The 26,022-nt window shown below is 47.0% G+C and overlaps 1 protein-coding gene across 2 annotated transcripts in view; it reads right to left on the bottom strand.

Moving 5' to 3' along the window:
- The window catches only part of SGSM2 (small G protein signaling modulator 2), a 761,725-nt gene that overhangs the window by 265,264 nt on the left and 470,439 nt on the right, over positions 1 to 26,022 (bottom strand). For both annotated transcript variants that reach the window (XM_069227030.1, XM_069227029.1), the window contains exon 6: positions 25,010 to 25,158. In XM_069227030.1, the coding sequence (XP_069083131.1) occupies positions 25,010 to 25,158 (149 nt within the window). The remainder of the gene's footprint in view (positions 1 to 25,009; positions 25,159 to 26,022) is intronic.

The following is a 26,022-nucleotide window of genomic DNA, read 5'->3' as shown; positions in this document are numbered from 1 at the left end:
CTCCCGCACACTTCACAGCGGTAGTGGTCGTCAGGACTACTTGGAAAGGGCCTTTCCAACGGGGTTCCAGACACGACTTCCTCACGTGCTTCTTTATCACGACCCAGTCACCTGCTTTCAGTGTGTGTCCTGGACCTTGGATCGGTGGCAAGGTGGTTGCTTCCATCTGGTGAGAGAAAGAGCGAACCACGTCAGCCAGACCTTTGCAGTAGTCTAACACCATATCATCTGTAATATTCAAAATCGCGTTTGCGGGAACTGCAGGAAGTCTCATGGCCCTGCCCATGAGAATTTCGTGCGGGGACAATCCAGTCTTTCTGTCAGGGGTGTTTCTCATTGACATTAACACCAAAGGCAATGCGTCAGGCCATTTCAAATTTGTCGATGCACATATTTTCGCCATTCTTGATTTCAGTGTACCATTCATCTGCTCCACCAGTCCTGAGGCTTCAGGGCGATAGCTACAATGCAGTTTTTGCTCAATGTTCAGCGCTGCGCAAAGTAACTTTATCACCTCGTTATTGAAGTGACTTCCTCTATCTGATTCTAAAGAGATCGGGAATCCGAAACGTGGTATCAACTCCCTCAACAAGAGTTTTGCAACTGTAAGGCTGTCATTCCTACGTGTGGGGTATGCTTCAATCCAGTGACTAAAAATGCACACAATCACCAACACATACTTCAGACCTCCATGCACAGGCATCTCAATAAAGTCCATCTGCATTCTGCTGAAAGGGCCACTTGCCCTGCCAATGTGGCTCATGTTCACAACCGTTCCCTTCCCTGGGTTCATCTGCTGGCAAATGACACATCGATGGCAAACTGCTTCTGCAGCTTGACGGAATCTGGGGTTAAACCAATCAGTTTTGAACAATCTTATCATGGCATCTCTCCCTAGGTGAGCCTGCCCATGATAGAACCGCGCTAGCTGCGATAAGAGTCTATTTGGTAAAACAAATTTTCCCTCATTTGAAACCCATAACTCATCTGGTCTCTTTGTACATTGTGACTTAATCCAGGAAACTCTTTCATCCTCCCTGACACTATTCTGTAATGCTTTAAGTTCATCCATTGTATCTACGACCTTCAAGGCAAATGCTTCAGCTGGTTCTAGTTCTGGTTCACTTATCAAATTCCATTCATCCCTGAGCAATATACAGTTCAAGGCACAAAATCTTGCGACTTGATCCGCATATGCATTTCCCAGAGAAACATAGTCCTGTCCTTTTGTATGCGCACTACACTTTACCACTGCAATTTCGGCTGGCATTTGGATGGCGTGCAACAATTCCCTTATTCTCTCCCCGTTTTTCACTGGGGACCCTGAAGAGGTCAGGAAACCTCTCTGTGACCATAGTTGCCCAAAGTCGTGCACAATTCCAAACCCGTACTGACTGTCAGTGTAAATTGTAACTTTCATCAATGTAGACAGTTGGCATGCTCTTGTAAGTGCTACAAGCTCCGCTACTTGTGCAGAATAGACTCCTTGAAGCCAGGATGCTTCCAAGACACCTGTGACAGTACATACAGCATATCCTGCTTTCAGTATTCCCAATGCATCTCTTAAACATGATCCATCAACAAAAACAATTTGGTCATTTTCATCAAGCTTAGTATCCTTAATGTCAGGTCGAGGTTTTGTGCAAAATTCAGTCACCTGAAGACAGTCGTGCTCGACGTCTTCAGCGTTCTCAATTTCAGCATTCTCACCAGGAAGCAAGGTTGCTGGATTCAACGTAGTGCACCTTTTCAGCTGCACATTCGGTGAGCCCAGAATTATTGTTTCATACCTTGTGAGTCTTGCTCCAGTCATGTGTTGCGTTCGGGAGCGGGTCAAAAGTATTTCAACTGAGTGAGGGACCATGACTGTTACTGGGTGTCCCATCACTATTCCTTCACTCTGAGTGAGGCTGATACCAACTGCTGCTACAGCGCGCAAACACCCTGGCAGTGCTGCTGCGACCGGATCCAAAGTAGCTGAAAAATACGCTACTGGTCTGTTTATGCCACCATGGGCTTGAGTCAAGACAGACAAAGAACATGCATCACGTTCATGACAAAACAATGTGAAAGGCTTTGTGTAATCAGGCATACCTAAAGCTGGAGCCCTGCACATGCATTCTTTCAATTCGATAAAAGCATCCATCTCATCTCCTTTCAGCTCAATTTGATCCAAGGCATCCTTCTGGGTCAGTTTCAGTAGAGGCTTCGCTAGAGTTGAAAAGTTGGGGATCCACTGGCGACAGTAGCTCACCATCCCCAAAAACTTCCTCACCTCCCTCCTCGTCTTTGGTGGACTCATTTGAAGTACACTTGTTATTCTTTCCTTCATTATTCTCCGTGACCCTTTCTCTATTTGATGACCCAAGTATTTTACTTTCTTCTGACAGAACTGCAACTTTGAAGGAGACACCTTGTGTCCATTCCTTCCCAAATGGTTCAGTAGCGCAATGGTGTCGGCTGTGCAGCCACTTTCTGTCTTAGATGCAATCAATAAGTCATCGATGTACTGTACTAGGGTTGACTCGAATGGCAATTCTAACGCTTCCAAGTCTTTCTTTAGAATCTGATTGAAAATTGACGGTGACTCCGAAAACCCTTGAGGAATTCGACACCAACTGTAGACTCTGTCTAAGAATTTGAAACAAAAGAGAAATTGACTGTCCTCATGAAGAGGCACCAAAAAGAATGCTTGTGACAAGTCAATGACTAAGAACCACTCGGCATCACAAGGGACTTGAAACATTATCACAGCTGGATTTGGTACGACAGGGCAGCACTTGATTATGATGTCATTTATTTTCCTCAAGTCCTGCACTATTCGGACCTTCCCACTCGGCTTTATTAGTCCCATGATTGGTGAATTACATGGACTGCTTAACACTTCTTTCAGTACTCCCTGTTTTACAAACTCATCAATGAGTTGGGCGACTTTCATGAGGGTGTCTTGTGCCATGTGGTATTGTGGGGTCTGGGGAAAGATTACATTGGGTTTTACAGTCACTTTCACTGGTTCCACTCCTTTCATCAATCCCACCTCTTTCCCTGTCATATCCCACACTTCCCTTCCGACTGTTTCTCGTAATTCAGTTGGGATATCTTCTTCAGTTATCATCGGAAAAAGGTTAATCAGAGGATATTTTTCATCGACAGTTTCCATCTCATCCCCTTCTTCACTGTCCTCTTCTTCCCCATCACTGCTCGTCTGAATTCTAATTCCATCGTTTGAACACATAATCGAACATCCCAATTTGCACAATAGGTCTCTCCCTAACAGTGCTATCGGGCTTGAGTCACATACCACAAATGTATGTAACCCTTGATAGTTACCAATGCTGACTGGTACTGGATCTGTGATTGGGTTCGTCAGGTGCCTGTTTGCTACTCCCACCACTTGAACTGTCCTCCCTGAGAGTGGCAAATTTGGTACTTCAATACTCCTAACAGTTGAATGTGTGGCTCCTGTGTCGACCAAGAATGAAACGCTATGACCCATAACTCTTCCCTCCACATATGGACCCTTTTGATCAACTTCCAAGGATGCTGCAAGTACACAATTTCCCTCCTCATCTGAACTTTCACTCTCCCATACATTGTTTATTCCATTCTCACTGTGTAATGGGAACTGTTGTACGGTGCCATTTGTACTAATTACCTGACCCGAGACCTGTTGAGGAACCATCACTTGCTGCTGACTCACTGGTGCCAAAGGTATTTGCATTTGCTGATTAGGTACTATGGGAAACTGCTGTTGCATTGGCTGCATTTGCGTCATCTGCATACGGGGCATCTGCATCTGCTGCGGCTGCATGGGCTGTAATCCCTGCAGCTGATTTATGGTCTGAAAATTTGGGTTTGGACCTCTCATTTTCGGTCCCCTTATTGTCTGGAATGCATTGACATCATTGTTTTGCTGACCAACACCTGCACCTTCCTGCACCACCATCGGGCACTCGCGTTTCCAATGACCGACGATTCCGCACACGTGACACGGCATCACCTTTTTCATTGCCTGCACACCATTCGGAATTACAACAGTGTTCAAATCCGGACCATTACTCCCAAAACCTCCTCTGCCTCTCGCCTGTGGCTGAAACACCATATTTCCCTGCGGCTGCGGCTGCGGTATCTGCTGTTGGAACCCTTGCAACCCTTGCAGACCTGTCTGAGCTGCTTCAAGTAGCATCATCATCACTTTCTCCTTCAACCTTTTCTGTTTCACTTCAATTTCGTCGCTACAGTATTTCGCGTAATTCAACACCTCATCAATAGGTTTCGACTGCCAACAAATCAAATGCGACGTTATCATCTGACTTATCTCTGGTCTCAGCCCTTCCACAAATCTAAACACAAAATGAAGCATGTCCTTCGCCTCTATTGTTTCCGTGCCACTGTAGTTCTTGAACGCCTTCAACAACCTCTCATAGTAACCATGAATCGACTCTTTAGCCTCTTGGGCAGTTCGATCAATCTTCTGCCAATCCACATTTTTCGAAGCAACCTTCGTCTTCAAATGCTCAATCACCTTATAGTACAAACTCATCACCATAGGTGATGGTGCACCCGTATCCCTGTCTCTCTCTGGTTCACTTGTCGGCCAACCTACAGCCCTTTTGCAGTCTTCCCACAAATCTGCCGGAACCACAATCTCAAAGAGGGTGTTCAGGTCTTCCCAGAGACATTTTGCAAGCTTCACAAACCTATCAGTCTGTTGATACCATTCAATCGGTTTCTCTCTCAGTTTGGGAAAATCATCCGTAAAAGACTGAATGTCGCTCCTGTGCCACGGTACATGTACTAATTTTCCCCCTGCTGTCTCCCTCATTGGTAACATGGTTATTGCATCACTACTCTGTGGCCTTTTCTCATTGTGCTCTGTGGCATTGTCTTTCCTCTTTTCCTTTCTCTTTACCCATCTGCTTTCCCATTTGTCTAAGCACCTCCACACTTGTGCACTCTGCAGCAATTCTCTAAGGTGCGTTTTCATGCCTGCTGACCTCATGTGTTCAAAGTCTGTGGTCCCGAAATCCAATCTATAGCTCCTGCTCAAGTGTTTTGTCTTGTCTATCTCAACCCCGTTTTTGTCAGCAATTTCTTGCAACCTTCTATGTACCTTGTTCACTTCTCTCGTAATCCTGGGACATAGATACCTCAGCTCTTCTTCCGAGTAGGACTCTAACCTATTCACGCCCATAGTCCCTTCCACCAATTCTTCTGCTTCCATGTTCAACCTCATCCTATTCAGATAATCTTCTCCCTTCCCACTGTCTGAGCTTTGTGTGGAATTCAGACTGTTGAACCACTGTGTCAACTGTTGCGCATTCAACCCCATCAGTGTAGCATTCACATCGACTGCCATTGATGGTTGCAGCAACTTTTCAGTGTTCGATGATAGCGGTATCATCAGTGGGGGACTCGACCTCACCACTGTTGACTGAGCACATATGGGACTGAACTTCATCAAGGACCCAGATCCAGTTGGCAGAGCCGCTATCGGAGTTGTCTCTGGAGTGTTTTGAATGCACCTCCTTTCCATTCCACTCTGCACCATTGATCCTTGACCGCTCATACCTGAGTTAGGCTGAATGTACAAAGGTACCGGTGGACCTACAGTAATGGGTAGGGATATCGCATCTACGTTCTGTCCATTCCCCATGTTCTGAGGCATGTTCATTCCCACACTATGGGTCATCATTGCCGGCATGCCCATCTGACTCCCCGTCATCTGAGCATGTGCGGTTCCCCCCTGCATCTGCTTTTGAGGCATCAAAAACTGAGTTGATTCAGCTTGTGCCAGTGTTGGGTTGCGACCATTCTGTACTCCCATTACAGTCGGATCTAGAATCATTCCCGTACTATTGTCACTGCTGTAGTACCTTGGGACCTGCGGCTGATAATTTTCTGCTGGTTTCAATATGGGCACATCTGGATATATTCTCCTAACCTGCGGTATCTGCGGGGTGAACAGTAAGCTCGGGTCCTTAGATCTCGATAACGCTTCTGAACTCGGAGTTTCATTGTTCTGTACCGGTGCCTGAGGGGCAGAACTGGTACTTGGACCTTGTCCACTCTCTGCATAAGGTGGTGGACGATTGTTCAGCAATTGCATGATTAACTCCTCATCCTCTAACTCCTCTTCTCTCCTTAACTTTTCCTCGTCCTCTCTATCTTTGGAACACCTCCTGTTTGTCTTACAGGTAACTTTCTTGCCTGTCGCCTCTTCTTCCTTAGTAATTGCGGGAAACAATTTTATCCCCTGCAATACATCTTACCTCCACACCTTCTGTGCATTATCCCACCTAGCGTCCGCTAGTGTCTTTTCTACCTTTCTTATCCTGGTCTCGAACTTATTTTGCTGTTGCTGTCTAGCCATTAGTTCCCAAATCGCTAGAGCCTCTAACTGTGCTGGCCTTGGAGGTACCTTCATGTCGTACATCGCAAATCTCAAATTCTCTAGGATCCTTATATTGAATGTCCCATGGATCGGGAACGCTACGCTCCCATGTTTCTCTGTCAACTTGTGCCATTGTTTTAGCCAAAGGCACGGAGCTACCCCTTTTTCCTCCATTACAATGTAAGCTGGTGTACCTTCGGGCGGCGTCTCCTCTCCTACGCTCGCTTTAATGTAAGACTCCCCCTTCATCGCACTCTTTAATGCTTTAAAAAATTTCATTTTCTCGTCTTTTATTTCACAAAGTTTGTAATCAATAAGTGACTTTAATTCCCGGAATACTCTTCGCTTGCCTTTCCCCTTCCAATCGAGCCCCACGGACTGCGTCCAATCCGTGCGCGGCCCTTCTTTGCAACCAACCTATCCCAGCGCGGCTCCTAGTGATGTCACACTCACACACACTGCGGCTGACAAAGCCTTGCGGCTTGTCCTCCTTCACTCAGCTCCTCTCGTAACAACTTCTGGCATGTATCGCGAGCTACCAAAAAAAAAAATAATAATAATAAAACAGATCTGTCGGTTTGCTACAGGAAGGGTAACACAATCGCTTCAGGACCTTAGGGATTTTTCACTAGCCTCGGCAGTTATTCCATCTTTCTCGGTCCCCACTTTCGCAAGCAAATCTGACCCGCAGACTCTGCTCTCAACTTGTCAATGATCTATTCTAGTGCACTTAGAATTTTGTCAAAGCCCGAAGTCGAAGTTTTCTTTCACTTCCTTAACACGCGTACCGACTCGTTGACCACGCCCGGTCAACCTACTAAACCGACCAGACCACAACATAAAACAAGTGTCTCATACACTTTTCAACATACTCCGGAGTCTCTTGACCTCGCAGGGCCCGTCTCAACAACAACAACCACGTGGACCTTTTTCTGCACAAAGCGCCACATGCACATGAAGTTCGACGACTTCCCTACTCTCACACTCGGAGTCGCACCTCCGCTATTTTCTATGAAGTTCGACGACTTCCCTACTCCTACACTCGGAGTCGCACCTCCGCTATTCTCTAAAATCCTCGCAGCCTTTTCAAACAGTCTGCGGCAATAAGCTGTGCAAGCGCAAAACCCTGACTTCACTCATACCGTCACTAGTACCGCCCACGCCGATTTCACACCTCCGTTCTCTCCATTCGCAAGCTCCGAGATCCCGGAAAGTCGCGGGGGACTTAGCCCATCATCATTCTCTCAATCTGTTTTACCCAAGAAAATCTAATTCAACACCATATACCTTTCGAGTGGGGTCTCAAAAGTCTAAACCGTCCTCTGCTACCATCTACTGATAGAGCGTTCCGTACTAATAATTTTACCTGTGTTTGGACGCTCTTCGGGTCGATGAATCTTTTGGCTAAGTGAGACTCTCTTCACCCGAGATCAATCAATTTAATCTAGTCAATAATCAATAACGAACATAAGCAATACCCTGATCAACATAACACTTAACAATTAATCCAGAATACATTTCGGCGAACCATGACCTTTCGGCCATGAATAACCACACCAGTTTATTCAAAGTTAATGAATTTATTTCCCTATATTAACAAAGCTAGCACAATGTAGATGTGTCTCAACACCAATTGATATATGTAAATGAACATTAATAGCTGTCCATAACGGCGGAAAAGATGCAATCTATGCAGTATTTGAATAACAATACATTCGATAATAGCAACGCAAACCACTAAAACTATAATCTGTAGTGAGCTAATTGAATACATTAGTCAGCATAACAAGGTCTCAAATTGCATCGTGCACCAATGATTCCTCATCTAACCTCGAATTAGCATCTGCATGTGGGACTTCATGCAAAAACAATTTAGCAACATTAATTTAGAAAACTCCTAGCTAGGGCTCTTATCAAAATCAGCAGTTGGTTACCTAAAAGAAACACAATGCAATTGTACAATTTCCTTTCATATTTACCAATTACAATCAGCATTCAAGGAAGTCTTCGTCTCACAGGTGCCGGTTTCTCGATAAGCATGGGACGGGGCAAAGTGGACGGGGCAATTGCCTCACGGCGGCAAGATAAACTACTACTTCATGCAAAGGGACAGTTCAAAGTTAAAGTCTCTAGGGCAAGAATTATTTAAAGTCTCTTTCTCTCGATTAGAGAAAGCATCAAAGTCTCATTCAAAATTGCATCGGACATCAATTGGCAACGTAGAAGATGGCAAAATGACGAAGTCGGCAAGATGGGCCATTATGGCTGCAATGTCCTGCAAAATGGCTAAAGGCGGGTAATGGCTGTAAAGGGTGCAAAATGGCTCGTAATGGCTGCTTTCTTCTTGTGCACCTGGTTTAAATAGACAACAGTTCAAATCCAGTAGGGTCTTCCATTGGAGGGTTCATAGGTTGGCTTCAAATTGTCCAATCAAAAACAACAGTTCTCAAGCTTCTACCTAGGCATACATTATCCTTGGAGACGGGTACGTAAGTTGCAACATTTTATGCCAATTAACTCACTTTCAGAGCTTCCATTGTCAGCACCTGCAGATTGACCTTGGAGCAAAGAAGAAGATGCCAAGCTGGCACGAAACCTTATAGATAAGCATGTGAACGATCTCAGTGGAAAAGTACAGCTTCAAGCAGAAATACACGTTTATTAGCACATTGGAAAAACACGAGCATCTAAACCGTGAGACCAGGCAACTAGGCCGAAGCCTCCACTAAAGTTATGCTAAGCTAAAACATTTCAAACAAGCAAATCATAGCACACGTTTACGATTATGTCAGATTTGTGCAATTCTAATACATCACGTTATATAAAGCACGCCTATAAATGTTGGCAAACTACTCTGAGGGCACATTTGTCCCCGTACAATCTTTATTAGTTCGGTTAAAGTCACACTTGATTATTGCAGCACTACGTTTAAGCGCTAATAAATGTAAAACCTTCATTTCTGCGTCATCACGTATCCTGGTGCTCTGTAAGGTTATCATATATTATTGTTCAAAGATGGATACAATTAAAAATATAATGAAAAATGTGTTATAGAATGCACCGTTTTTGTTATTTGTTTTCCAAATTTTCTTGGGGTGGGAGGAGAACTCCCCCCCACACACACACAAGCCCCATTGTAGTGACCAGGTTCACTTGCTATGTACCCTATTGGGGTTGGTCTGAGAAAGCTTGTCAGGACTGGTTTGGGTTTTCAGTCCGGCCATGAAGATTGCCACCGCGTGCTGTGCTCTTCGATACTAGGCAGCTAATAATCCTGTCCTGACTTAATGGGAATCTCCATCAATCAGAGACCTACATCTGAATCCTGGCATTCTCACTAAATTCAATTCTGGGATTGTAGGGCCAAGGTGCCTGAGAGGGGGAATATGCGCTTTACAAATGTTACAAAATAAAAAATAAATTAATTCCAGGCAAACCGCTCTGTCTCCTTTATTGAGAGTCTGCTTATAGATGTGTTTTTTTTTTAATTGTGTTTACAATTTGAAGACAGACTTTCATGTGGTGAAAACAAAAGGAAACTGTATTAAGTCATTTTAGCTAAAGGGACTAACTATCTGATCCATACCCGAAGAGTGATAGAATGGTATTTTTTATATCCCTCTTCTCATGTGTAGTTGATATTGAAAAAAGCATAATCGATTCATGAGCTGTGTCCTTGTCTAAGGTCATATGGCTGCATTGTCAGCCATAAGGTGAAATCGCCATCCAAACAAATAAGGAAATGGATTGAAGTTAGATTATGAGGTCAGGGGTTATCAAGACCTTAGAATTACTTGTATGATATACTTGCTAATGGGGGCTTTCAGCCAGCCCTCCTCTTCCATTTGTCTCTGGTTGTGTCATTCATATTTGTCTTGCTTTGTTTTGCAAACAGCTTGGGGCGATGGGTCAGCCCACTTTAATAAATGCCTAACATCACTGTGACTACATTCTGCCCTTTCACAAGGAGCAGGGGGTATTTTCTTGCACCCTTCTTGTGTATATATTGCGTGGGTCATTGAACCACAGTGACCGACAACGAGTTCCTAGTGCCATACCAGCATTTATCTTCTTGAGGGCCTTCATTCACACCTCCAGGGCTTGCCCAATATGTACACAAGCTTTATTGCTTTCTGATGCCAAAGCTTGCCTTTGGATATTGTTTCCCTGCAGGACTCTGAAGCAGCCTTTCAGATGGATACTCGGTGCTTGCCAGGGGTGTGGTGAGATCCTTTTAATACAGGATGTTAAGTCTACAGCACACACAGAGTGAATCACTGACTCTGGCCTGGAGTCTCCCAGCCTCCGTCTCTCCACACTTCTTAAACACCACTGTGTATCTCAGACAAGCCCTGAGGGCTGCGCACCTCAGTGTCTAACTGTGGGCTTTCTTTACGTTACTTCGATAATTTCAGGGGCCATTAAAGGACACATCTGGCATGTAGCATAAGTACGTTTCTTCCTATGTGCTATTTGGTATGTTTTGTAGTTTTGTGAAAATATTGTGTGTTGAATGAGGGGATGGAGAGGTCGATCTTCTTACGAGCAAATAAAAACACTGCCCGATGGGGTGAACTTTTGTACCAGATTTGATCTAACAGGTTGAAAAAGCATTCTTACCAGTGACTGACAAGCAAGGATGCACATTCGCGCCTGTTGATGGAGATTCTTGCTCTGATTGGTTAGTGTTATTGTTGGTGCAAAATTTCACTCCGCTGGTGCTAGTTTGACCCACGTGTCACTTCCACCAGGAGATTTTGCTTCCAGTAGTGTCCTGGTGATATAGGGCCAAGATAACAGAACATCACATACGAAGTGGGTATGTGCTGCCCCGTGCCTCACACAATCTTTTGTCACACTGGTGGCAGTGAGTATTCATTTTGGCTGCACTTGACGTGACAGCTGTTATTCCAAGTCCCAAGTCCAAGTCCCCTCTGTGGGGAGATACAGACACTGGCCTGGAATGTATGATACTGACTGGTTCACCCTTGAGTTATGGGGATTACACGCTTTTTTTCCTCAATAGGGAATAACATGTGGTCCTGGTATTACCAAGTTTCAATTCAGCATGTTTTTCTTCATTCCAAAGGATACAACAGGCCCAACTCGGTACACATTTCTAGTTGTTGGAGTTGGAAGGCGGCAGGGGGTAGCGCGAGGGCATCATCATACTGAAGCATGAAGGTGTGGGATGGGCCCAGGAGCAGCCCTAGCTGCTCCTCTGAAGGCTTTGGGTCCAGTGTTGCAGGGCCCTAAATTATTGGGTCCAGAGTTTGAGAATACTATAATTCTGGTGCAGGAGACATTTAGCCCTGATTTATACTTTTTGGTGCAAAACTGCACTAACACAGTTTTGCACCAAAAGGTTTAGCACCAGCTTGCACCATTTCTGTGCACCAGCCGGGCACCATATTTATGGAATGGTGCAAGCCGGTACAGAGGGTTGGCTAGCGTGAAAAAAAAAAATGACGTTAGTTGGGTGAGGCTGGCGGTATGGAAGAAGGGGGTTTTGCACCAAAAAATGACGTTAGGCAGGCTAGAGTAAAAAAAATGACTTTAACCTGCCTGGAGTCATTTTCTGATGCAAAACCATCCATACCACATGACTCCTGTCTTAGAAAAGACAGGAGTCATGCCCACCTTCCCAATGGCCAGCGCAGGGGACCTGGCCACTGGGCATGGCCAGTGCACCCAGTGCCATGTAGTGGGGCCCATTTCAGGGCCCCTATGGGCACTTTAAAAAGAAAAAAAATACCTTTACTTACCTACACTTACCTGGGAAGGGGTCCCCCATCCTCCACTGTCCCTCTGGTGTAGGTGGGGGTGTCCCTGGGGCCGGCACCTGTGGGCTTATTCCATGGTGTTCCACCATGGAAACAGGCCCACAGGTCCCCTAACGTCTGCCCTGACCCAGGCATTAAAAAATGGTGCAAAGTAAGCTTTGCACCATTTTTTGACCCCTTCCCCCCTCCCGTGTCTGATTTTTGCCCAGGAGGATAAATTAGGCGTTAGTGCAGGTTTGCAGCAAAAATATAGTGCCGACTAGCACCATTCCTAGACGCCGGCCGGGCGCCATATTTAAGGAATGGCACTAGCCGGCGCTAAGGCCCTGTTAGTGTCCTTGGAAAGGACGCTAAGAGGCGTAGGGGGAACCGGGGCTTGTGCACCAAAATATGGCGCTAAAATTGCCTTTAATCAGGGTAGCGCCATTTTCTGGTGCACAAGCCCCCATGGACATGTCTCCTGTCTTAGTAAAGACAGGAGCCATGCCCACCACCCCAATGGCCATGCCAGGGGACGAATGTCCCCTGAGCATGGCCATTGGGGCCAGCACCCAAGTCAGGGCCCCGAGCGGCGTTGGACAGAAAAAAAAAATAGCTACCCGGACTTACCTTCGGATGGGTCCCCCATCCGTGGGTGACCTCCTGGTGTGGGTGGGGGTGTCCCTGGAGACAGGGAAGGGCAACTGTGGGCAATTTCCCTGCCTACAGGTCCCCTAACGCCTGCCCATACCCAGGCGTTAAACAATGGTGCTCAGCAGGCTTAGCGTCATTATTTAAGGCCCCCCTCCTCCTGTGTGTGATTTTTGCACGGGAGGATAAATAAGGCGCTAGGGCCTTTGAGGCATTTTTTTGCCCGGGAACGCCTACCTTGCATCTCATTGACGCAAGGTAGGTTTTCACTGTAAAAAATGGCGCTAACTCCATAACTTTGGCGCTAGACGGGTCTAGCGCCAAAGTATAAATATGGAGTTAGGTTTGCGTCGAATTAGCATAAAAAAAATGACGCTAATTCGATGCAAACAGAGTATAAATATGGGCCTTAGAGTCAGTTTTTGCCCGGGAACGCGTACCTTGCATCTCATTGACGCAAGGTAGTTTTCCGCAGGCAAAAAATGACTTTAACTCTAATATTTTGGTGCTAGACATGTCTAGCGCCAAAATATAAATATGGAGTTAAGTTTGAGCCAGATTTGCGTTTAAAAAAATGATGCAAATTCGGCGCAAACAGAGTATAAATATGCTCCCAAAATCTTGTAGTTGCCTAGTTCAGTATTCCCGGTTTACCATCGGTGAGCTCAACAATCGTGCACACTGACTGGAGGTTGACTTGTGCACACTCACTGGGGGGTTGTTGTCATGTAAGGTAAGGTAAGGTGGAATTGCTGAGCACTGCTTGTCACCCTTGAGAGTATCCAGTCACTGAGTAGGTGAGAGTAGGTGTGTGGTGAAGCTGACCCCGAGTACAGGCAGTCTTGTTGGTCCCGCAAGAAGACTATTTGAAAACCCAGGGCTTCAGCTTCTTGCGCAATTCAAGAAGTAAGGAGTGGGCCCTGATGTGTTGTGTGAGGTTGTTCCAGGATTTCGTGGCTTGGTAGGAGAATGATTGACCTCCAGTTATGCTTCTGTGGATGTGGGGTGTATGTGCAAAGTGAGAGTGATGCTGAGTGAATTTGTCTAGTGGTTTGGTTGAAATGAAGTCGGTGATTGAGGCATGCGGGCCCGTGTCGTGTAGTAACTTGAATGCGTGTGTTTGAACTGGCAGTGCTTCTGGCTGGGACAGGAGTGATGTGGTGTGGGTTTGGCGCTGGAGGTCGAGGCCGAAAACGGTGGTGGCGTTTGGGATGGTTTGAAGTCTGTGAAGAAGATGGGTTGGGATGCCGGTGTACAGGGCATTGCAGTAGTCCAATCTGGTTGTGATTAGGACCTACGTGAAGGTATGTCTGGTGTACAGTGGGAGCCACTGGAAGATTGTAGAGTATGTGGAAGCATAAGGAGGTAACAGCGTTGACGTGGGACTTCATGGTGAGGCTTGTGTCCACAATGAAGCCTAGGTTCCTAGTGTGGTCAGCTGGGGTGGGTGTAGGTCCGAGCTCGGCAGGCCACCACGTGGAGGCACAAGGTGAGCTCTTATTCCCAAAGATCAGCACTTCAGTTTTGTCTGTGTTGAGATTGATGCAGTTTTCCTACATCCAATTGGTCACGCTGATCATACATACTTTGAAGTTTGTCTTGGTGGTGAGAGTGCCATCGGAGAGGACGAATGTGAGCTATAGGAGATGATGTTGATTCTATGGGATCTGATGAGGTTAGCCAGAGGTGTCATGTACATGTTGACATTAGACCTGAGAGCTATAATCTCGGGCTGAAGGAGTTCAACACTGCAGTGCATATTTACATTATTGTTAGAAATGGGGTCTTTGGTTGACAGTCAGCTTGCCCCCTGTTCAAGCAAGGACCCTCACTCTAGTCAGGTTAAAAGAGAATCACCCTCAGCTAACCCCTGCTTACCCCCTTGGTAGCTTGGCACAGCAGTAGGCTTAACTTCAGAGCGCTAGGTGTAAAGTATTCGTACCAACACACACAGTAACTTAATGAAAAACACCACAAAATGACACAACACCAGTTTAGTAAATTAGGAAATATTTATCTAAACAAAACTAGACCAAAACGACAAAAATCTGACATACACAAGTCAAGTTATGAATTTTTAAAGATTAAACTAAAAAATAGCGCTTAGAAACAAAAATGCTTCGATGAGATGTTAACACGGCGTCGTGACGGAGTCGTTCCCAACAAGCCGACACCAGCGGCGCCGGACACGGAGTCGTGTAGACCCCCAAGTACAGTACCTTTGGTGAAGAGTGAAAACAAGCCGATGCGCCAAGTCGGGGATCGCGGCATCTGTGCGAAACGTTGAATCCGTGCACTTCAAGCAGCATCTGTCACGACGTGGTGCGGCAACTTCCACGGAGTTACGGACTTCAGCGGGGCTGCAGCAGCGTCGGGCCTGCGAAGAGCGTCGCGTACCAGCGAAGGTCACGGCGTCGGGTGCAGGCGGCGTCACCGGATTCAGCAGCGCCATTGGTCCGGAGTCGATTTCCTTGGATTTCCACCAGCTTTCCTTTCAAGGGCCCAGGGACTGGATAGGGCACCACTTGTCAGAGCAGGAGTCTCTCCAGAGACTCCAGGTGCTGGCAGAGAGAAGTCTTTGCTGTCCCTGAGACTTCAAACAACAGGAGGCAAGCTCTAAATCAAGCCCTTGGAGATCTCTTCACAAGATGGAAGGCACACAAAGTCCAGTCTTTGCCCTCTTACTCTGGCAGAAGCAGCACTGCAGGAAAGCTCCACAAAGCACAGTCACAGGCAGGGCAGCACTTCTTCCTCAGCTATCAGCTCTTCTCCAGGCAGAGGTTCCTCTTGGTTCCAGAAGTGTTTCTAAAGTCTGTAGATTTGGGTGCCCTTCTTATACCCATTTTAGTCTTTGAAGTCACCTTTCTTCAAAGGGGACTCACACCTACTTGTGAAATCCTGCCTTGCCCAGGCAAGGCCTCAGACACACACCAGGGGGTTGGAGCCGGCATTGTCAGAGGCAGGCACTGTCCTTTCAGATGAGAGTGACCACTCCACCCCTCCCTCCTAGCAGAGATGGCTAATCAGGAAATGCAGGTTACACCCCAGCCCCCTTTGTGTCACTGTCTAGTGTGAGATGAAAAACAACCCAACTGTCAAACTGACCCAGACAGGGAATCCACAAACAAGGCAGAGCCACAAAATGGTTTAAGCAAGAAAATGCTCACTTTCTAAAAGTGGCATTTTCAAACGCACAATCTCAAAATCAACTTTACTAAAAGATGTATTTTTAAATTGTGAGTTCAGGGACCCCAAACTCCACATGTCCAACTACTCTCTAGGGGAATCTACGCTTTAATCATATTTAAAGGTAGCCCCCGTATTATCCTATGAGAGGGACAGGCCTTGCAACAGTGAAAAACGAATATAACAATATTTCACTGTCAGGACATATAAACCACATTACTATATGTCCTACCTTAACCATACACTGCACCCTGCCCTTGGGGCTACCTAGGGCCTACCTTAGGGGTGTCTGACATGTAAGAAAAGGGAAGGTTTAGGCCTGGCAAGTGGGTACACTTGGCAAGTCGAATTTACAGTTAAAACTGCACACACAGACACTGCAGTGGCAGGTTTGAGACATGATTACAGGGCTACTTATGTGGGTGGCACAACCAGTGCTGCAGGCCCACTAGTAGCATTTGATTTACAAGCCCTGGCACCTCTAGTGCACCTTACTAGGGACTTACTAGTAAATCAAATATCCCAATCATGGATAAACCAATCAACATTACAATTTACACAGAGAACATATGCACTTTATCACTGGTTAGCAGTGGTAAAGTGCTCAGAGCTAAAAAAAACAACAGCAACAGGTCAGACAAAATAGGAGGCAGGAGGCAAAAAGATTGGGGATGACCCTGCATAAGCAAAGAAGTCCAACACGACCCCCTATCAGCTTAAAGCCAGGGGAGAACAATCAATACCTTGATGTACTTCCCTGATTGGGGCGATAGAACAAGGACCCAGGCCCACAACAGCAGGGACATGTTCCAGTTCTACGCCTTCCTGACTCCAGTTGGATCCCTCTGTTCATACTCTCAGGGCCCACTAAGCTAACCCATGGGGAACCCTTCTCCACATCTGCAGACACCATCTGTGCAGCACCTAACTTTACTTTGCTCACAGATGTATCCCAATGGGCAGATAGTACCACCAGGGCCAACACAGTGGTGTTGCCCACTCCACCCCTGGGGTGTGACTCTTGTCCCCCCCCCCCCGGGGCAACTCTGTCCACCAGGACAGCAAGCCACGGTGGCCCCGGACAACTGTCAGGGATGAGAGCCCGACCTCAGGCCTCTCCAACCACTGTGACTGCGGAGAGTGGGGGGGCGGTAGCCCCAGGTGCCTGGCACCCTTTGACCACTCTCTCTTCCACCAGGTCAGGGATGACAACCTGACCCTGGTCCTCTCCTCTGGGGCTCTGTACCCTCCCTGCAGAAGCGGCACCCCCAGAGTCAAAAACTGTCAGGGTGCTTGTAGAAGCAGTCCTGCACAATTCTTCCACCAGTGCAGGGCTGTTAACCTGCAACTGGTCCGCCAACCTGGGGTCTGTACCTTCAGGTTGGACCAGGGGTGAGGCTTTCCTTCCCCTGCCCTCCCTTCTGGGGTCCTGCACCCCCCAACTAGGAGTGGCCCCCTCAGAAGACAACATGGGATGGGCACTGTTAGCAGTAGCCCCTTCGTCCAGGTCAGGGGGGACACCCTGAACCTGATCCTCCAGTCCAGGGTCTGTACCCACAGACTGGACCACCGCCTGGCAACCCACGACTTTCTGGGGGGCATGCCTACCCCCCACCAGGTCAGAGTTTACCCTCTGAATCTGGTCATCCAACCCAGAGTCACCACCCTGCAGTTGAACCACTGCCTGGCGCAGCAGGACGTCCTTGGGAGCACACCTACCCCCCATCAGGTCAGAGTTTACCCCCTGAACCTGATCATTCAACCCAGAGTCACCACCCTGCAGTTGAACCATTGCCTGGCACACCAGGACTTCTAGGGGGGCACACTTACCCCCCTTAAGGGACACACCATCCCCAAGGGCCACACAAGAGTCTGGCTGGCGCAGGTCTCCTGACCTCTGCCCATTTGACAGAGTCTGGATTACCCCCAACCCAGAAATGGTCTTACCAAGGTCATTCATGGGGGGCTCTGCTCTCAGAACTGACCCCTGACCCTCCAGGTTCTCCACTGGGGTCCGCAACCCCCTCTCAACCCTCTGTCTGGACTTCTGCACCCCCTCACTAGGAGTGGTACTGCCAGACACCTGAACTGGTGGGACGCTGGCTACAGCCGCCCCCCCCAAGTTCTCCTGACACTGTGGGGTCTCCCTCAACAGATGGCCCTATGTTACAGGCTAGGCTCCCCTCCTGGTGTTCCCTCATGGAACCCTCCAGGACCTGGGACCGGATCTCGGGCACCTTGGGCCTCAACCCATCCCCATTCCCTCTCCTCTGAGACTGGACATGGGGTCCCTCACCCATCCCACTACACTGGGACCTACCTGGGACACTACAATCCTTCCCTACCTCACCTGGTTGGGAACTACCTAGACCACTCCTCTCAGGAGCACCCCCAAATGCCTCTTCAGACTCTCTGGTACTCACCCAGAACTCTGCCTCCATTGTAAGCTCCCTGGGGTCAGAGAACTCACACTCCACCTGGTGTTGTCGTAGCTCTGGAAAATAAGGACTAGACATATGCTCTCCAGCAATTACATCGCTCAGCCCCTCACATGAATTAACCAAAGTAGCCTTCACCCAACCATCCAGTGACTCTGCTTTGAAAAAGCACCCCACATCACCCTCCTGAGACTGGTGAGACAGTACCTGACTGTCCCTGACACTCAACCCACTCTCTTCTGGGATGTCTTCATACTCTATAACCAGGACTTTTACCTGGGGGGAACCCCTCTCCCTGTCACTCTCACCTAGAGTCAGTAGAGTGTCCTTCCCACCAGTAGGAATATGACTCCCCATGCCAGTTCCCCAATCCACCTCAGGGACCCTGTGCATCACTGGAGCTACCTCATACCCCTGAACCTCCTGGCGTGTGCTAACTACCTCCCTCAAGTAGGGCACCACATCTCTGGGCATGTGCACTTCTTCAGCAGCACTGGATATAAAATTGTTGCTGCCACCATTCCAGCTGGACTCAGCCCTTATGACTTCCAGCTCCTTCATTTTAAGCTCATAAGCACAAATCTTCTTTTTGATCTCTAAGTCCCTCCTCCTTTCTTCCAACTCCTTCTCCCTTTGCATCCTCAACTCCTTGAACTTCAACCAGCGAGCCCTTTCTGCCTGTCTGTCCTGTAACTCTTCAGGAGTCAGACCCTTGGATGACACCCTGCTACCCCTCCAGGGGACCCTCCCCCCAGGCGTAACAGGTACCTCCACTACACCACTGTGTATCCTCTGCACTTCCCCACCCACATTCTCCTCCTCTGTGTGCCCTCCAGCCTCCTTGACTGTCTCCCAGGCCCTCTGTGCCTTTTGCAGCTCCCCCTCCCTGGTGGAGCTCTCAGTGGGACAGTCAAGATCTTTAAGGAACTGTTTCAATTGAGCAACTGAGTACTCCTTCAGTTTCTCTATTTCAAACACAGCTCCAGCTGTTGCATCTCCAGATTGAGGCATGATGGTCACAAGTGCAAAGTTCCAAAGGCAGAAAATAAGTTCCCAATGAAGTAAAAAGAATCCGTCAAGGGATCAGCAAAATCATGGAAGTAGAACAAAAAGGAGTCCTTAAGAGAAAAAGCAAAAGATCACCAAACAAGTAGTATGTGGTCACGTAGTGGTCTGCACTCAAAATAGTAGTGTACACTTAATTACTGTATGTCAAGTACAAATACAAGTCCAAATCCCAACCGCTGATCACCAATGTTAGAAATGGGGTCTTTGGTTGACAGTCAGGTTACCCCCTGTTCAAGCAAGGACCCTCACTCTAGTCAGGGTAAAAGAGAATCACCCTCAGCTAACCCCTGCTTACCCCCTTGGTAGCTTGGCAGAGCAGTAGGCTTAACTTCAGAGCGCTAGGTATAAAGTATTTGTACCAACACACACAGTAACTTAATGAAAAACACCACAAAATGACACAACACCAGTTTAGAAAAATAGGAAATATTTATCTAAACAAAACAAGACCAAAACGACAAAAATCCGACATACACAAGTCAAGTTATGAATTTTTAAAGATTAAACTCAAAAATAGCGCTTAGAAACAAAAATGCTTCGATGAGATGTTAACACGGCGTCGTGACGGAGTCGTTCCCAACAAGCCGACACCAGCGGCGCCGGACACGGAGTCGTGTAGACCCCCAAGTAAGGTACCTTTGGTGAAGAGTGAAAACAAGCCGTGATGCGCGAAGTCGGGGATCGCGGCGTCTGTGCGAAATGTTGAATCCGTGCACTTCGAGCGGCGTCGGTCATGACGTGGTGCGGCGACTTCCACGGAGTCGCAGACTTCAGCGGGGCTGCAGCGGCGTCGGGCCTGCGAAGAGCGTCGCATTCCAGCGTAGGTCACGGCGTCGGGTGCAGACGGCGTCACCGGATTCAGCAGCGGCGTCGGTCCGGACTCGTCCGGAGTCGATTTCCTTGGATTTCCACCAGCTTTCCTTTCAAGGGCCCAGGGACTGGATAGGGCACCACTTGTCAGAGCAGGAGTCTCTCCAGAGACTCCAGGTGCTGGCAGAGAGAAGTCTTTGCTGTCCCTGAGACTTCAAACAACAGGAGGCAAGCTCTAAATCAAGCCCTTGGAGATTTCTTCACAAGATGGAAGGCACACAAAGTCCAGTCTTTGCCATCTTACTCTGGCAGAAGCAGCACTGCAGGAAAGCTCCACAAAGCACAGTCACAGGCAGGGCAGCACTTCTTCCTCAGCTATCAGCTCTTCTCCAGGCAGAGGTTCCTCTTGGTTCCAGAAGTGTTTCTAAAGTCTGTAGATTTGGGTGCCCTTCTTATACCCATTTTAGTCTTTGAAGTCACCTTTCTTCAAAGGGGACTCACACCTACTTGTGAAATCCTGCCTTGCCCAGGCAAGGCCTCAGACACACACCAGGGGGTTGGAGCCGGCATTGTCAGAGGCAGGCACAGTCCTTTCAGATGAGAGTGACCACTCCGCCCCTCCCTCCTAGCAGAGATGGCTAATCAGGAAATGCAGGTTACACCCCAGCTCCCTTTGTGTCACTGTCTAGTGTGAGATGAAAAACAACCCAACTGTCACACTGACCCAGACAGGGAATCCACAAACAAGGCAGAGCCACAGAATGGTTCAAGCAAGAAAATGCTCACTTTCTAAAAGTGGCATTTTCAAACGCACAATCTCAAAATCAACTTTACTAAAAGATATATTTTTAAATTGTGAGTTCAGGGACCCCAAACTCCACATGTCCATCTACTCTCTAGGGGAATCTACGCTTTAATCATATTTAAAGGTAGCCCCCGTATTATCCTATGAGAGAGACAGGCCTTGCAACAGTGAAAAACGAATTTAACAATATTTCACTGTCAGGACATATAAACCACATTACTATATGTCCTACCTTAACCATACACTGCACCCTGCCCTTGGGGATACCTAGGGCCTTCCTTAGGGGTGTCTGACATGTAAGAAAAGGGAAGGTTTAGGCCTGGCAAGTGGGTACACTTGGCAAGTCGAATTTACAGTTAAAACTGCACACACAGATACTGCAGTGGCAGGTTTGAGACATGATTACAGGGCTACTTATGTGGGTGGCACAACCAGTGCTGCAGGCCCCCTAGTAGCATTTGATTTACAGGCCCTGGCACCTCTAGTGCACCTTACTAGGGACTTACTAGTAAATCAAATATGCCAATCATGGATAAACCAATCAACATTACAATTTACACCGAGAACATATGCACTTTATCACTGGTTAGCAGTGGTAAAGTGCTCAGAGCTAAAGAACCAACAGCAACAGGTCAGACAAAATAGGAGGCAGGAGGCAAAAAGATTGGGGATGACCCTGCATAAGCAAAAAAGACCAACAATTATCTTTTCCTCCTCTTCAAAATCAGTTGTCTTTATGGGGGGAGGTAACTCACCAGCACCTTTTTGATAGCCACAGATCCTCTGCTAGAGTGACACTAGTCAGTCCCCTTCTTCTTGTCAGTGATCCGCATACCTTATGAATGTGGCCTTCTGTCATAGGGTCATACACATTCTCGACTGACCACCTCAGAAGATGCTACAGAGACTTGGATTCTGCATTAACTGATCACACAGTGTTCATGGACCCTCTTAGACCGGAGTGGCTCCTTCAAAACTCAAAATGTGCAGGAGATTGGATTGGCTATTCCAGGCCATAAGTTCTGGGGTTCTCGATCAGTACAATCTTTCTCTACATTCAAGAAGGAGCTGTATATGTGTTTCTGTTTAGTGCTGTGTTCGTCTGTCCACACCTAACTCTATGTTGATCCTGCTGAAGGCACAAAGGGGCATATTTATACTTGTTTTGCACCAAATTTGTGTCTTTTTTTTTACACAAATTCAGTGCAAAACTAACTCCAAATTTACACTTTGGCGCTAGACCCATCTAGCGCCAAAGTTATGGAGTTAAAGTCATTTTTTGGACGTCGAAACCTACCTTGCGTCAATGAGATGCAAGGTAGGCGTTCCCATGCAAAAAAATACTCTATGACAGGAGTCATGTGGTATGGATGGTTTTGCATCAGAAAATGACGCTAGGCTGGATAGACTCTTTTTTTTTTACTCTAACCTGCCTATCATTTTTTGGTGCAAAACCCCCTTCTCCCATACCGCCACCCCCACCCGGCTAACATAATTTTTTTTTTACACTATCCCACCCTTTGCACCGGCTTGCACCATTCCATAAATATGGTGCCCGGCTGGTGCTCAGGAATGGTGCAAGCCAGTGCAAAACTTTTTGGTGCAAAACTGCATTAGTGCAATTTTACACCAAAAAGTATAAATATTCCCCAAAGTACTTCAAACTCTCTGAAGAAAGGAGCTTTCAGATGCAGAAAATGTTGACTGTGTGCACAGAGTGTCAGCGCTAACTGGAAAGTGGCTTCATTTTTCCACTGGACACACTGTGTGAGACGTATGAGTATAGCCAAGAAAGGCTACATGTCCCATAAAGCCAGAGGACTCTCATGAAGCTTGCAATGTTCGTTGAAATCATGAACTCTTATAGGTTCCTTGTGGTCCAGAGTATCTTTGGAGGCACTCAAGATACATAGGGGGTTATTCTAACTTTGGAGGAGTGTTAATCCGTCCCAAAAGTGACGGATATACCACCAGCCGTATTACGAGTTCCATAGGATATAATGGACTCGTAATACGGCTGGTGGTAAATCCGTCACTTTTCCGTCACTTTTGGGACGGATTAACACCTCCTCCAAAGTTAGAATAACCCCCATAGTTGTGTGATGTAGCCAGAACCTTGACGTTGGAGTTTTTGAAATTTTGCAAACTATCATTATCTTGAAAAGTTAATGAAAGACAACTTGATACAGAGAAGTATTTTTATCATTCAATCATTTACTCTTTTGAACACTATTTTCAGGAGTCATCAGTTGAGGATCATGAGCTTTGATAACATTTCCTAAAGAGGAACATATGGTACTACGGCATCTATGTAGGTGGAGATGTGATTGCTTGTTGTTAGGTGAACTCTATAGGTGAACTCTATAATTATAAAGGGGATTTCTCATGTTGCAGTTAATTAACCTAACACGTTGAAAGTAATGCAAATCTCAGAACATAGTAGTATAATTCTGAAGGTAGTTGTCCATACTAAGTAAGAAACACTAATAACACAGAGTACACCTGACATATGTTACAAAGTTTATATAGCTTTTCAGCTCTAGGAAGACACAGAGGCCCTCATTACAACCCTGGAGGTCGGTGTTAAAGCGGCGGTAATAGCGCCAATAGTCCGACGGTAAAAAAATCGGGAATTGGACAATGGCGGTTACCGCCATCCAAAACCGCAGTTTTCACACACCGTCCGCCAGGATGGTAACGGCTGCTGGGCTGGAGACTTCGGTCTCAAGCCTGGCAGCCATCACATTCCCACCCTCGGGATTACGACCCGGCCTACTGCCATGGTTTCCGTGGTTTCTGTACTGCCATGGCGGTAGGCACTATCAGTGCCAGGGAATCTGTTCCCTGGCACTGATAGGGGTCTCCCCCGGGCCCCACCCCCTACCCAGAGTCCTCCCCCACCCGCTCCTGCCCCCCGCACATATACACACCGACACGCGCACCCATATACACACATGCACACATGCATACCCACCACCACCCACGCATGCACACATACATACTCACATGCCACAACATACACCAACAGACCTTGACACACACATGCATCAACACACAACACTCACAATCACTCATTCATGCATGCATTGACTCACACCTGCATGCACGCATCCCAAAACATACACCCACCCACCTCCATACACACAACACCCCCTCTCCAGTCGGAGAACCCGACTTACCTGCTTGCAGGGGGTCCTCCGGCTGGAGAGGGTCCGCGGCGCTGCGGACAGCAGCAGCGCCCACCAGCAGATCACCGCCAGGCTGTCTCATTGCTCATGATACGGTCGCCGGTGTTTTGCTGGCGTGGCGGTGCTGCTGTCAGCAGCGCCGCCTTACCACTGACCGCCGTCATGACCATCGGCGGTGTTCCGCCGGATTTCTGGTGGTATATCGCCGGCGGTCATAATGCGCGTTGCCGGATGGTAGCCACGGCGGCGGTATGTTGGCGGCCGTCGCCGTGGTGGTAGGCGGTCATTACCGCCAATCTTGTAATGAGGGCCAGAGTTTCATCAGACCATGTTAGAAATGCAGAGATTGTCAAAAGATCAAAAAACAGTCAAAACAATATTACTACTAAAGGTTTCCCCTTATCTTTATATATTAACACCCCTGCAGTGCAACCCAACCCCAGCTGCACCAGCAGGCACAGAAATCAAGTGTGTCTATTTCTCTCTTTCTCCTCCTACCCCATGATGCCCAAATAGCTCAGAAGCTCCACTCATGTGTTAGCTTTTACAGAGGAAAAGTAAAACATTATTCTACATTAGCCATATCTTTGAATCTGAACTCCACTGATGGACTGTAAGGCAATAGCTGAGTTAAAGCAATTCATAACAATCAAGGACTACTTATGGATAACCCTATCATAAACAGTGTCCAAACAAAGGATACATACCCCTAAAGCAGGCCGCTTGCTGGGCGAGGAGTCCTGCCGGCTGTGTGCACCGTGGATCCTGTGCCGCTGCACTAGCTCATCAGCAGAAGGATCTGTCCAGAAGTGATCGGCCGTCTTCAGCTTGGTATATTCAAATGTGCAAGGTCCGACTGGGGACAGAAAAGAGTCACCTGGTTATCCCACAGTGAAGTAGGATCTAATTTTTAAAAAAATCAAACCATTTTTTACCAGATGGGCCAGTCAGATGCCTAAACCCAGCTGCTGCCTCATTATTCCAGACCTCAAAAGACATTAATGAAGGATCTGAGGATTTAATCTCACACCTCCACATAGTTGTTGAGGACACATGCTGGTAGACATTTGGCTTTCACTGGTTTGGATGATTCACTCCTAACTCCACACATGAACCTTTTGTTACATGTACCCACATCCAAAGTGGTCCAGTACTACCACATGATGCAATGCAGTGCTTTACAGAAACCCCAAATAAAATAAAATACACAATCTTGTATGCACAATATATTTGGACAACAATCCTACAAAGTTATCTGCAGCTAACAGTAAATTAGCAAATTTCATTGGGTAGCAGAGTGATATTTTTGTGTCTTTTGCAAAGGTTAAGATAACAACTTTCAAGATCCACTTATTTCTAATTGCAATCTATATTAGAGTAAAACAGGATATACTGTGTGTCACAATAACCACTATTGCTCTAAAGGAGACTTTGGGCCCAGTCGTGGACAAATTGACCAGCGTCAGATTGCCAACAAAGGGTATGGGAATTGCTAAGTTTGAATAATTTATCATGGCTCCATTAGTAGGCTCACATTAGGCAAACCTGGACTGAAATCTGGATTAATTCAGTTTGTGCAGGCACAAGTAGTATAAATCACTCTACAATGGCTGATTAAAGAGTGGTACTACCAAAAAATAAAGTCCGATGACTGCATGATAATAACTTATCATAGTCAAGTCTTGACAATATAAGGGCTTGCACAACTCTTTTGCATGCA

Source organism: Pleurodeles waltl, chromosome 3_2 (assembly GCF_031143425.1).
Source record: "Pleurodeles waltl isolate 20211129_DDA chromosome 3_2, aPleWal1.hap1.20221129, whole genome shotgun sequence".
Taxonomy (NCBI): domain Eukaryota; kingdom Metazoa; phylum Chordata; class Amphibia; order Caudata; family Salamandridae; genus Pleurodeles; species Pleurodeles waltl.
This window is presented reverse-complemented; position numbering and strand designations above follow the sequence as displayed.